The sequence below is a fragment of the Megascapheus bottae genome, chromosome 21 (genome assembly GCF_031878675.1).
Source record: "Megascapheus bottae isolate mThoBot1 chromosome 21, mThoBot2.hap1, whole genome shotgun sequence".
Classification (NCBI taxonomy): Eukaryota; Metazoa; Chordata; class Mammalia; order Rodentia; family Geomyidae; genus Megascapheus; species Megascapheus bottae.
Window position 1 is genome coordinate 23,219,583 of NC_143529.1, and position 14,018 is coordinate 23,233,600.

The 14,018-nt window shown below is 41.0% G+C and overlaps 1 protein-coding gene across 6 annotated transcripts in view; it reads left to right on the forward strand.

The window, feature by feature from the left end:
- LOC150048760 (uncharacterized) overlaps positions 1-14,018 on the forward strand; it is a 237,125-nt gene that overhangs the window by 187,485 nt on the left and 35,622 nt on the right. For all 6 annotated transcript variants that reach the window (XR_016539143.1, XM_090354787.1, XM_090354785.1 and 3 more), the window contains one exon: positions 12,675-12,887. Coding sequence is in view for 5 of the 6 variants with exons in the window: in XM_090354787.1 (XP_090210913.1) it covers positions 12,675-12,887 (213 nt within the window). In the remaining variant the exon portion in view is untranslated. The remainder of the gene's footprint in view (positions 1-12,674; positions 12,888-14,018) is intronic.

A 14,018-nucleotide genomic window follows, 5' to 3' on the forward strand; every position in this document is an offset into this window, starting at 1 on the left:
CGGTTCACTGAGGACAAGATGTAGGAGAGGAAAGTTGCCTGGCCTGATGGATATCTCTACCTTTTCACCCACATGGGATGGTAGCAAGGCTAAAAATAAACAGGCTTACAAGGTGAACTGGGAGGACACCACTTGCTGAGACTTGGGCCCACATCAGGGTTGATGAAATCAGACTTTATGCTTCACTGGAACCTAAAGCAGCACTCAGAAACAGAGGGGCTGGAGACTCCAGGTTTCCAGGAATTAGTGGTAATGAAGTGGTTCTTTCACACGGAGGATCTCAGTGTAAAACCGATAATGTTGGCACGAGGTGGGTGGGTGGGCTGAGTGACTAGCCATTATTTTCTGGGCAAATTGCTGGGCCAATGGGATTTTGTTGTCTCTGATCAGATCATCACAAAAGTCTTGTCATTTTTCCTGTTCACTTAGAGTGGTCTTCTCAAACTCTGCAGCAAATTAGAACCATTTAGGAAATCATTGAAAATCCCAAAGATAAATTGAACTTGATGAATGAAAACTAGAATCTGTGAGGATGGTGCCCAGTCTTCCATATTTAACTCCCATGGTGATATCCTGTGTACTCAAGATGTAAGATATCCAAACCTGAAGTTTCCCAATCTAGATTCTTCTTCTCCTTGCTGTCCCCACAGGTAAACTCTTATTCTTTGATTTTCTAGAATTTAGACCCCTGAACAATCCTCTCACCCCACTTAGAGTTCAGGTCTCTTTATGCTCCTTCTGCTCTTTCTGAATTTCAGAACCTCAAAGATCCTGCAACTCCGATGTAGTCCATGAGTGGAAAACAGGGTATAGGACAGAAAGGTTAGGTAAGGTCAGTATGGTGGCTTATGACTGCTTCTTTTTCTAATTGAGCTGTAGAACCTGAAAATCCTCTACCTATCCCATGTTCATTGACTCAATCTGGGAAAAGTTTGATTCATTTTCTCAAAAGGCAAGCTGTAAAGTCTCGAAAGGATGTTTTAAAAAGAATTTTGGATGCTGCTTTAGTAATCAAGAATCACTTAGAGCACAAGAATATCATGTTTTGAGATGAACTTTAGGGTAATTGTATTGGTTAAGAAGGAGGAAAGCAAAGACTGTTGTCAGTAAAAAAAGATGGAAAACTAAGGAAAAAGTAGAGGCAAGCAATTTTGAAGTAGGTAAGAAGTAAATGGAAGGATAGATGTAGCCACTCATTAACTGATTCATGACCAAAAGTTGAACTTTCAAGGGTTATATCTGGCAGAAAAGCATTGGCCCAAATACTATTATGCTATTGGCCTCAACAGAAGTATGGAGTAGAAGACGAAGACCTGGTGAGGGGAGAGAGGAGAGATGAACTTGGGCTCGTGTTCAACATAGGAGCCTTAGGTTCTCTCTCTCTCTCTCTCTCCCCCTCACTCTCTCTTTCTCTCTCTCTCTCTCCCCTCCCTCCCTTCACCCCCCCACATGTATCTTCTTCCATGTTTCTATTTTTTTAACAAAAGTTATTATTAATTTTGCCAGTACTAGGGCTTGAACTCAGGGCCTCATGCTTTTGCTTGGTGTTTTTGCTCAATGCCGGCATTCTGCCTCTTGAGTTGGACCTCTATTTCCAGATTATTGTTTGTTATTTGATATAAAAATCTTACATATTTGTCAGGCTGACTTAGAGCCTCAGCCTCTTGAGTAGCCAGAAGTACCTGGCTCTCCTATGGATTTTTCTTCTTTTTCTTTTATTCCTTCCCTCCTTCCTTCCCTCCTTCCTTCCTTTCTTCCTTCTTTCCTTTCTTCTTCCTTTCCTTTCCTTTCCTTTCCTTTCCTTTCCTTTCCTTTCCTTTCCTTTCCTTTCCTTTCCTTTCCTTTCCTTTGAAAAGGCTCAATTCTAGCCCAGACAGAGTAGTTTACAGTGGAACTGTTGGGAGTTGGCTGGCAGAACAACCACCTGGTGCAGGAACTACTGAGCCAAGGGATTGCTAAATTTCTCCAGGGACTTCCAGATTCACCTTGAAGTCTTGGCTGTGGATCTGCATAAACCCTTCGGGACACAGGAGGGGCTGACTTCATAGAGCGTCTCTTGGTTTGGCTTGGCAGACTGACTCCTTCCACTCTGATGGGATGGGAAAGAGGAAATGAAGAAAGGAAAGAAACAGAAGAGGAAAAAAACTATTGCTTTATCCTTGGAAATTCATGAGATTTCAGCTATAGGTACAGCTGAGACCAAAGTACCTTCCATTTTTTTAACCTTCTTTATCTAGAAATAAAACTTACTTTACCAGGAGGTAGAAATAAGAATGCACTATTAAAACTGATTATATAGCCTATAAAATTTGGGATATTAGCCAGGTGTGGTGGCTTACATCTGTAATCCTAGCTACGCCGGAGGCTGAGATCTGAGGATCATGGTTCAAAGCCAGCCTAGGCACTAAAGACTGTGAGACTCTGATCTGCAGTTAACCACTAGAAAACTAGAAGTAGTGCTGTGGCTCAAGGGATATGGTGGTAGCCTTGAGCTGAAGAGCTCAGGGACAGCAGCCAGGCCCAGAGTTCAAGCCCTATGACAGACCTGCCCCCACCAAAAAAAAAAAAAAGAAAAGAAAGATTTGGGGCATTGATATTTCTCCAGCACTGTTCTTCCTGCTAAGGATTGTTTTTGCTATTTGGGGTCTTTATTGTTCTATATGAATGTTTGAATTGCTTCTTCTATTTCATTAAAGAAAGAAGTTGGGATATTGATGGATATTGCATTGAATTTGTGTATAGCTTTTGGCAGTATTGCCATTTGCATGACATTGATGCTCTTGATCTTGGAGCATGGGAGGTTTATCCACTTCCTTAGGTCTGCTTTAATTTACATTTTTAGACATTTGAAGTTTTCATTGTAGAGATCCTTTGCTAAGCTGATTACTTGGTATTCTTTTTTTTTTTTTGAGGATATTGCAAAAGGAATTGCTTTCCTAATTCCAGCCTCTCCCTTCTCATTGTTGGCATGTAGAAAAGCTACTGATTTTTGTGGATTAACTTTGCTCTTTGCTACTTTTGCTATTCTGCCAAAGTTTAGACTTAGCTCAAGTAACTTGGAGGTGGAATCCATGGGATTGTCTAAATACAGGATCATGACATCTGCAGAGAGGGCGAGTTTCACTTCTTTTCTTATTTGGATTCCCTTTCTGTTTGCCTCTTGTTTTATTGCTCTAGCTAGGAATTTATATTGAAAAGGACTGGACAGAGTGGACACCTGGCCCTTGGCTGGAATTTCTCCTCCCTCTACTACATTCTCCCATCCATGAAGTCAGACCAGAGAAAAACCAGTAGAGTGCTCTTCATCTCCTTTTGGACCCTGGATGGGAGCACACCAAGGTTCATTCTTTAAGACTCCCAACTCCTGATTGTCCTCTCTACCTCATGACACTTAGCATGAGTAGTTCAAAAGTACATGACATTTGAGACCAGGTGTGGTGGTGCTATCCTCTTGTACTTCCTAGCACTCAGTACAAAACATTCCAAGTAGAGCTGATCAAAGACGGAATGAGAAATTAGGAGCTCCGTATGTCTCAAAACGTTTTAAAGCACAGGTTATATGAATTTCTGCAGGTGGAATCCTGCAGAAAGAAAGAATAGCTGGAATCTAACATACCCAGAAATTAGGAGATGTAGGGATTCTGTGGATTCACGAGACAGGAATGACCACTCCAAACATAATGAGAAATAATTAGGAGCAGGGCAACTCTGGCCTCTTTGGAAAAGCCAGCCTGGTGTGGATGTCCCCAAAGGTAAGTCTGCTTTTACTGTGCTGTAGGACTCTTATGGGAATGTGAGGAACCCCAAGCTTGCTTTGTGTCAAGCAGAAGCCAGAGTGCAAAGACAGGGTGCCGTCCTCCATTTTACATGGGCTAGAAAGCTCATGGGCTGAAGGGGATGGGAGGAAAATCTCTCTTTGATATTTTGTCCTGATTCATGGATCTCTGAGAGGAATGCTTTTTACTCATTAGCCTGTCTAGACATAGGAACTCCCCATGTGGGCTGACTGCTTCCTTCTCTTCATTGCTCTGTCAATCCCACTAAGGCTGGAAGGCAAGGTTGACCACGGATACTGGCTAGTGTACAAAGATAGCACAGAGGCTGCTCCATGGATTCCTAGTTTGAGGCTGAAATGGATTCAGCATGATGTTTTTGAAGATTTCTGGCCAGAAATAGAGCCATGGAGCTAAATGGAAGTGGGAAATTTAGGAAAATGTGTGTTCCCGTCTTGAGTACTCTGACACATGTTCCACGTGACCACCAGAGTGAGTAATCTGCATGCACTGTGAGGTGGCACTGTGGGTGGCCCACACGGATAGCACCTGTGAAGGGAATTCATAGGCAACGCTTGCTTGGCCATCTGATTCCCAGAGTCCTGTCCAAGGAAGGACCCCTCACCACATGGACACAGCTCTAGTGTGAGGATCGATCAAGCTCTGCTTTTCCTCACTTCTCCACAGGGTTTTGTACAGTACGAAACCACCATGGCTTTAGAGAACAGGCTAAGAAGGGAGAGTCAGGCACCTGGAGTTTTGGTGGCTATTGCGTCTTGGATAAGAGACAGTGAGTGTAGGGAAGGACATTTTTCTTGTCCATCCCACAGTGATTAATGTCATAGAGGGAGAGCTTTGTCTTTGATAGAGCCAGGTTTATAGCAAATAGTTATAGACTCTTCTTCCTTCTCACCAGTTTGAATCAGGAAAATGTGCAACAGCACAGGCTACAATTTGAACTTTCTGAAAAGACCAACTGCCAAGAACCAAACCAGTGCAAGGATACTAAGTTGAATCTATCTATCTATCTATCTATCTATCTATCTATCTATCTATCTATCTATCTATGGGCTTATAAACTTCAAAGAAGCTGGATGCCAGTGGTTCACATCTAAAATCTGTGTTACTCAGGAGGCTGAGATCTGAGGATCACAGCTTTAAGCCAGGGCAGAAAAGTACATGAAACTTTTAGCTCCAATTAATCACAGAAAAAGCAGGAGCTTTGCTGTGGATCAAGTGGTAGAATGCTAGTCTTGAGCGAAAGAAGCCCAGGCATAGTGCCTAGAGTCAGAATTCAGGCCCCAGGACAGTTCAAAAAGAAAAAAAAAAGTCCACAGCCTATCCTTTGGACATCATCAAAGGAAAGATTGTGGTATGTGTTACCTTGAAATTTCATCTAGTCTTGGGATTTTAATGTCCAGTTTCTTAGTTTGTTTTGTGCTGCTGTAATGAGAATGCCCAAGATGGGGTAATTTATAATGAAAAACGATATTTGATTCTATATAGCTCTGAAAATGAGACATCTCAGATCCAGGGACTGCCTCTTATGAGCCCTTCCTACCTGCTTCATAGCCTAGCAGCAGACATCACATTTCAAGAGGCAGAAAAGGGCATATATCAGCTCTCTTGATAGCAAAAATGTTGCCACAGTACAGGCATCAATCCACCCATGAGGTTCCTAAGGGAAAGACTTCACCACTTAAAGGTCTTACCTCTCAACAGTGTTACATTGAGAATAAGTTCCCAAAATATGAGCTAAGAGAGACACATATCATTACTAAGTCAGGATGTAATGTGTATGTCTGAAGTCAAACAGCAGATGCTGGTGTGGATGTGTGTGTGGAGGGGAGGGGAAGAGACCCTAAAACAATGTCAGGGGGAATATAAGCTTGTTTAAAACTCTAGAAAGCAGTCTGGAGATTCCTCAAAAAAAAACCTAAAACTAAAACTAAAACTAAACTAAACATACAACTACCCTGTGATCCGGTAATACCAGTCTTGGGCATCAGTCCAAAAGATTACAAAGCAGAGTATAGTAAAGCTACTCGCTGTACTGTAAGAACAATCACGTTCATTGTTGCACTATTTATCATAGCCAAGATGTAGAAATAGCCCAGTATATAGAAACAACCCAGAGTTATAGAAACATCCTTCAATGGATGAACAGATCAAGAAGATGTATGGTAGTGTACTCCATATGCACAATGGGATGTACTCATTCATTAGAAAGAATAATGCTAAATCAATAGATCTGGGGAAAATTAACTAAAATTAGGCCCAAGAGACAAAGGATACATATTCTCTCTCATATGTGAAAGCTAGATCTAGTTTACAAACACGCAAGTAAACATATGAAGGGTTGTATGCAAGTGCAAACACATATATTGGTATAAGTATTGTATATATAAGGGAGAATTTGAATTGTGTAATTTCTTATAAAAACGAAGTTACTGCCCAATAAAAATGAATAACAGGAAACAGGTACTTGAATAGTGTGTGTGAGAAGAGAGTTCAAGTGGGGGTAGGGGCACGAAAAGAAAAAGTGCAGTCATAATAGTCAATGTACATCCTATGAAATAGGAAAATTGAGGGAGTAATGGGTTAGGAGGGTTGGGAGAGAACGAGGAAAGGAGTGGCAAGGGGCAAGATGTATTGTACTTACCAAGTGATTTGTGGGTTGAATGTTAACTCCTTTGCACCACTTCTTAGTGTTAATACAAATTTAATTTAAAACTTAAAATAAAAACTAAAATGGTAGGGGCTGGGAGTTTGGCCTAGTGGTTAAAGTGCTTGCCTAGCATGCACGAAGACCCGGGTACAATTCCTCGGTACCACATACTTAGAAAAAGCTGGAAGTGGTGCTAAGGCTCAAGTGGTAGAGCTCTAGCCTTGAGAAAAATCCAAGGACAGTGCTCAGGCCCTGAGCTCAAGACCAGGACTGGCAAAAAAAAAATTAATAATCAAGAGAAGTTCTCTGATAGTCTAGATATAGGCCACAGTCTGATGTGCAGCTGACACAAATCTTTGTCCATTCTGTAAGCTGTCTTTTTAGCTTGTTAACTGTGTCCTTTACATTTTAGTGTGACGCAGTCTCGTTTTGTCAACTCTTTCTTTGATTTGCTGTGCTTCTGGATCTTTGTTCAGAAAGCTTCTAACTGTGCTCAGAAACACTAATGTTTCCCCTACTCTTTCTAGTAATAGTTCCCCAGTTTCAGGTCTTACACTGAGATGCTTAATTCATTTTGAATTGATGCTGGTACCAGGTGGCATATAAGGAGCTATTGTTAGTTTTATGCATGTGGATACCCAGTTTTGCAAGCAGCATTTGTTGAAGTCTGTCTTTCTTCCAGCCTATGTTTTTGGTTTCCTTATCAAATATTAAATGGCCATGGCTCAGATGCCCCTCCGTGGATGAATGGATTAAGAAAAAAAGAGTGGAATTTTGCTCATCCATTAAAAAATGATATTGTACCATTTGTAAAGAAATGGAAAAACCTGGATTAAATTATGTTAAATGAAATAAGTCAGGCCCAGATCAACAAAGGATGTATATTTTCCCTTAAATGTGGAATCTAGAGTTAGCTTATGCATGTAGACGTAAATACACTGGGTGGTATGCAAGCGCTCACAAATGTATTAACTGACCTACAGTAGATTCAAGGGAGAACTCAGATAGAAGGGCACAAAGTTCAGCAAAATAAAAACCCCGGAAAGTGGGTACTTGAAGGGGTGGCAAGGTTCCAGGGGAAAGGATTAGACAAATGAAGAGAAGGAGAGAATGCAGTTAAGAGTGAGGGCAGGAGTGGGTAGGAGAAGGATGGGTCAGAATGTCAAAAGGGGTGACATTGGTGAAGATGCATTTTATTAATAAACTGTTTGCTAAGTGGCAATTTCTTTGCCCAACTACTTAAAGATAATAAAAATGAAATTAAAAAAAAGAAAAAAATAACAGGGGAGGTTTTCATAAAAACTAATATCTATCTATCTTCTCTATAACAATAGAGAAAGCTCTGAAATATCCAGGCAATGGTCACTAGCAGCCAGGATTCACCCCCTCCTGATTTTCCAAGTCCTTGCACTACGATTGTGCCTGATTCACTCCAGAGAGGAGCGCTCACGCGAGTGATATGATTCCCCATGATTCTGGCTTGCTGTCACATCAGTGCCTGCTTCAACTGCCATGGCTCCAGGGTCTTATCCACTTGTCTTCCATTTCAGTGACTTCATGCCTCACCTCTGGAATCTATCCAAGCCAACATGACCTTTTCCAGTTCCCTCCTATTCATTTTTTTTTTCCAGTCTTGGGCCTTGAGCTCAGGGTCTGAGCACCGTCCTTGGGCTTTCTCAAGGGTAGCACTCTAGCACTTGAGCCACAGTACCACTTCCGGCTTTTTCTATGTATGTGATACCGAGGAATCGAACCCAGGTCTTCATGCATGCTAGGCAAGCACTCTACCACTAGGCCAAACTCCTGGCCCTCTCCTATTCTTTTTTATCACCTTCCCATTTGGAAAAACATCTTCCTCCTCCCCTTCCACCCCTCCTCTCCCTCCCTCTCCCCCTCCTCTCCCCCTCTTCTTCCTCCTCCTCCCTCTCCATTCCCTTCCCTCCCCCCTCCCCCCCCCCTCCTCCTCCTCCACCTTCTTCTCCTCTTCCTCCTTCTCCTTCTTCTTCTTATTTGTTGTGGGGCTTGAACTCTGGACCTGGGTGCTGTCCCTGAGCTTTTCAGCTCAAGGCTACAGCTCTATTCCTTGTGCCACAGCACCATTTCCGGTTTTCTGGTGGATAATGGGAGATTAGAGTCTCACAGACTTTAGTTCCCAGGCTAGCTTTGAACCTGCATCCTCAGATCTCAGCCTCTTGAATAGCTAGGATTTCAGGTGTGAGCCACTGGCACCTGGCCCAACTCTAACAAGAGAGAAGAGAGGAAAAGGAGAAGTATTAGTGAACTTAAGAAGAGTTGAATTTCCTTCCCTGCTACAGAATAGCAGATCATAATATAAGATCAATATTTTAAACTATTGCCTGATAAGAAATAATAGACTATGAAATACTGCTATTCTTTCCAGAAAATTCTAAGAGATTGCAGGTGTTAATGAGTTGAGTAATATTCAGATAAAAGCCACAGCAGCAAATACTAACTGTAGCCAAAAGGATGGACCATTACTATTTATCTTGGAGATAGATGGCCTCCTGGTTAATTTGCTATCTTAATTATTTGCTAGTCACCCAGGGGTCCCTATGATTTAAGAACCCCAGGTTGCCACTCTATATTTACAAGATGTGTGCTGCATAAGTGTACATCATATTTCCAAAAGTCAGAAATAAAAGAAATTTTCTTTCTTTAGCTTTTCTTTCAAAAATCAGGGAAAATATAATTTACTAAGACTCTTCAAGAAACCTCCCCACTGGCCAGAATGTGGTTTCATGGACATTTCAAATGTGAAAGGAAGGAGGAAAGTGTAATACCTGTGTTTCAGTCTCTCCTATAGGGCATTGGCAGGTGGTACAAGCAATAACAGCCAGAACAACCACATTTGTCTGTCACAGCTGGTGGCTCGAACAAGGACAGCCCACAGTAAAATTAGGGTCTGGCTAGGCATCAGCAACAGCTGTTTTTCTGCTCTGGACTCTTCATCTTGCTCTATTTGTGCTCTGTTCCATCAGGGATACATCACCCAAAAATAACAACTTATATTCTTTCTTCACCCACTGGATTGTGAGTTCCTTAAAGAGAGGGAAATGGTTTACTTAAGACAGAGAACTTGACCTGTAGATCTATTTTTAAAGGTATGGAGAAATCTCTTAATTTATAGACAAATATTTCTTACATGAATGAATAAAGTAATCATTGGAGCACTTCATTTTCAAGGATACAATATGATATAACACAACTGAACAACAGCAAAGCCCTTCTATTAAGAAGGGCTTTCGCTGGAACAGACAAGGGCATAGCAAAGATAGTGTTTTATATAGCTTCAGAGGTGTAATTGTTTTCATGCTTATATTGAGAAAAAAGTATTCCCTTCTCCCTTTTTTTTCTTTGATATCCAGGGAAGAAAATTCATGCCAATCCTCTTACCATAGACTCACATAACAACACTGTACATAAATATATTGACTTATAGCCTTCCAAGGAATGGTCATTATTGTATGTCATCTATATTACCAAATAGTAAGATAAGCAAGAAGAGATGAGAGGTGTCATACTTAATATTATGAGGAGCTCAGTTATTTAGGAGTACTTACTGCCTGGTAGTTTCCCCACACTGACCAAAGAGAACCCTGTAAACAGGTTGATTGTGCTGGGTCGGAATCACGTGAGCCTCTGAATCTATTAGGGTTACATGTAGAGGTTGCAATAAAGACTCAGAAGTTGAGAGCCTTCCTGTAGGTCAGTTATCTAGTTAGTAGATCCCAACACCTAACCCAATCCACATTCCATGCTTTGCTCTTCCACATCAACCTACAAAATAGATGTAGAATGCATTTTTTGGTAATTGCTGTTTGTCTATTTTTGTAAGTTTGAGGGTGTGTGTGTGTATCTGTGTGTGTGTGTTGGGGGGTTGTGTTCGTAGAGAGTGGATGCTGTGTTTATATTATCCTCTGTCCAAGTCAAAATAATATTTTGCCCAATTCATGGGGACTTGTAGAGTTTTCATTTTGCATTTATTAGGCAAATGTTTTGCAGGACTGGGAGAGAGACTTCTGTTTTCTTTGTTATTTTTTCTTTCATTTCTCTTTTCTTCTTTCATTTCTCTCTTCCTTATTTCTGACTCCTATGAGTCCCATAGGCACTGTGGCTCCAAAGGGCTAACTGGAGTTCTCATGTTGCAAGGCATGAGGGAAGCTGAAATAGTGATCCTTAGTAGCACCACAATAGCATGTGCTAATTGGATGCCTTTCTGGGTACCCATCTCCTTCCTGGGTTAAGTCACTGTTGAAAGTTTTACAACAAAGAGAACAGGGGCCCATGGGATAACGCAGTGATTAGGATTCAGACTGGTCAATCTCCTGTCAGGTTTTTGTCTGCAAGTTCTGGATGAGAGTGGCCTGATAGTTTAAACTTTGTTGGGGGAGGTACAGAAATCTGTGAAACATCTGTGTTTGTGCTTCTGGTAAGTCAATGACTTTTGTCCATATCTGATGAAGACAGTAAGAACTGAGAATAATCTAGCTGAAGACAGGTACAGACGACAGTGGAGTTGCTTAGATGCTTCTGTTGGAGGAAAAGCAAAGGCCTGAAGAGGGGAACCACACAGGAGTAATTCTCAAAGCCAGGAGAGGGTTGTCTGGGTGTCTCAGTAGCTTATTGAGATCCTGGGGGGACTTGACTCAGGATGAGCGTAGACATGTGGCTTACTTGTGTCTCTCTTCAGTGTCTGTAGTGATTTTTTGTGTTAGTTTGTTTAATTTGGCTATAATGCAGGTGTTGATGGGAAAATTACAAAAGAAACAAATGTTTCAAAAAATTCTGAGGACTTGGAGGTGGAAAACAAGAGAAAATAGGAAAGTCCTACCCTATGATGCTGATGACTGGCCAGCTGGAACCTGCCAGAAAGACCTGGGGGAAACACTTGGGATGATCCAGCTGTGACATGCTGAGGGCCTGGGGAGTAGGAAAGGATGGGATAGAATGAAGGGTGACTGGAGGGAGGAAACACGAGGGCATATGAGCCTCCTCCACAGACAGACATGGAAAATTTAGACCCAGCTACTGGTGTCACTAACCATGATTTATTGCCTCAGTGTGGTTTTCACACAGAGTATACTTACTCTCCATTCTCTCAGGTCTATGTAGCCTAGAGTAATGACCTGACAAGCAATAACAGACTTTATAAGAATGACCAGAATGTGGAAGGAATCCAGAGTCCCCAGAGTCTAATGGCTCCTTACATTGGAAGAGTTAGAAAGACCGAAGAGAAAAACAAAACAAAGTAAAGAACAACAACAAAAAAACTTTTAGTTTTTAGACTGACAAACTTTCCAGACTAAAGTAGATGATGGTCCTTTACAAGGAACAAAAAATACAAAGCACGGGATCGGGAGCATGGCCTAGCAGTAGAGTGCTTGCCTAGCCTGCATGAAGCCCTGGCTTCAATTCCTCAGTACTACATACACAGAAAAAGCTGAAAGTGATGCTGTAGTTCAAGTGGTAGAGCTCCAGCCTTGAGAAAGCTCAAGGGCAGTGCTCAGGCCCTGAGTTCAAGCCCTGGGACTGGTAAAACAAAAATACAAAGCACTATGTGTGTGTATATATATATATATATATATATATATATATATATATATATATATATATATATATATATATATATATGCTTTCTAATGGAAACACCAGACTATAAAATAGAAAGGTACTTGCTATATCCAAAAACTGCAAGTAAATTGGATAAACTGAGAGTTCTTGAGAGGTACCTTTGATGCTCAGGGCAGGGGAGCAGCCAGACTATGAAAGACCCTTAGTCGTAGATTATATATTTCATTATCCAGTAAGGCTTAAGAAGCCACCAAAGACTTTTGGGTAAGGGAGTTCTTCATGATCAGATTTGTGTTTTAGAAAAAAAATCACCCTGGTTGTGTGTACCAAGCCCAATATGAGGTGGCAAGTGAGAAGGGAACAAAGGGGTTGAAATTGAGCTACAATGTTTATTGCGTAATACTGATTAGTGGACTGTCACAAAATTCTAAGAATGGAGCTCGGCTCTTATTTGAGCCTGATCTCTTCCCCCAGAATAACTTACTAGGTTAGTGAGAGATGGGATCAAAGGCTTTCTAAGGTTATTGTACAATCATAGAAAACAGTAGGTGGGAGATTTTCAGAAATCCCGCAGAAATAAAAATGAAAGAAACAAGGACTCAGGAAAAATATGTTCTTTTTTTTCTTTGTGGAAAACAAAGTACTCTGCATTCTGGAAGAAACTGGAAAAGAGAGAAGCCATCTGTCAGCAGGAAACTCTCTTTATCTGTGGCTCCAGCTTCTTGGATGCAAGACACCATCCTATCATACAAGCCAAGGCAACGTGGAAAGCCAGGCTTTCCCCTTAATGTGAACAGCTTCCAAGTTCAGGAGATGTTTCTACCAGTGCACTTCAGACAGGATTGGCCAGCCAGGTAAGCTCTCAACTTTAGTTTCCTTTTGGAAACAGAATCTATATATGGTCTGTTCATGGCAAGGTGTCCAATGGGCTCAAGTAAAAGAATACTCTTAGCCCCTTTAGTCAAACCCAACTCTCTTGGCATTGTCTCTTCCATACACAAGGGTGCTCATTTGCATGGGTCTGCATGTGATTAAAGGGACCTAGGGTGACTGCTAGAAGTAGTAGTAACTGATGTCATTTGAAAAAGAAACTGTTATAAGAGATTAAAATCTAAATTAAGAACTAATCTCAATCTAATAACTACAATTCAATGGAGAAACCAGCAAACAAAACAAGTTACCCTGTTGAGAAATAGACAGCTACTTGAATAGACGTGTTCTTAAGAAAACATACTGATAGCTAGTAAGCATATGAAAAAGTTGCTGAACATCACAACATTGTCATCAATGTTATTTCTTTATCATACATATGTATAAATAAATATGCATGTGTATAATACTACTTAGCCTTTACAAAGAAATCCTAAAAGAAAGAGGAAGAGGAGGAGGAACAGGAGGAGGAGGAGGAGGAGGAGGAAGAAGAAGAAGAAGGAGGAGGAGGAGGAGGAGGAGGAGGAGGAGGAGGAGGAAGAGGAAGAAGAGAGTGAGGAGGAGGAAAGTAAGAAGGAGAGGGAAGAAATGCTGTGATTTGGAACAATATGGATAAACTCAGAGGACATTATGTTAAGTAAAACAAACCAGCCACAGGAAAAAATAGTCTATATGATAAATAACACAATTTCCTTATCAGTTTATCTACCAACAGAAAATTACTTTCATCTCTTGACTATTGTGAATAATGCAGCAACAAACATGGAGTGTAGATACCTTTTTACACGACTAATCTCATTTTTTTTGGATACAGGTCCAGAAGAGACCTGGACTAAATAATACTTTAATATTTTCTAATTTTTTTTGCCAGTTCTGGGGTTTGAACTCAGGGCCTGGGCACTGTCCTTGGGTTTCCTTAAGGCTAGTGCTCATAGTGTATATAATCTTATTTATATATGAAATAAAAAATCATAGGAGTAGAAGAATTATTACTGGTGTCGAAAAATGGGGAGAGATTGATTAAAAGATACAAAGTTATAATAAGGTAGGATGAA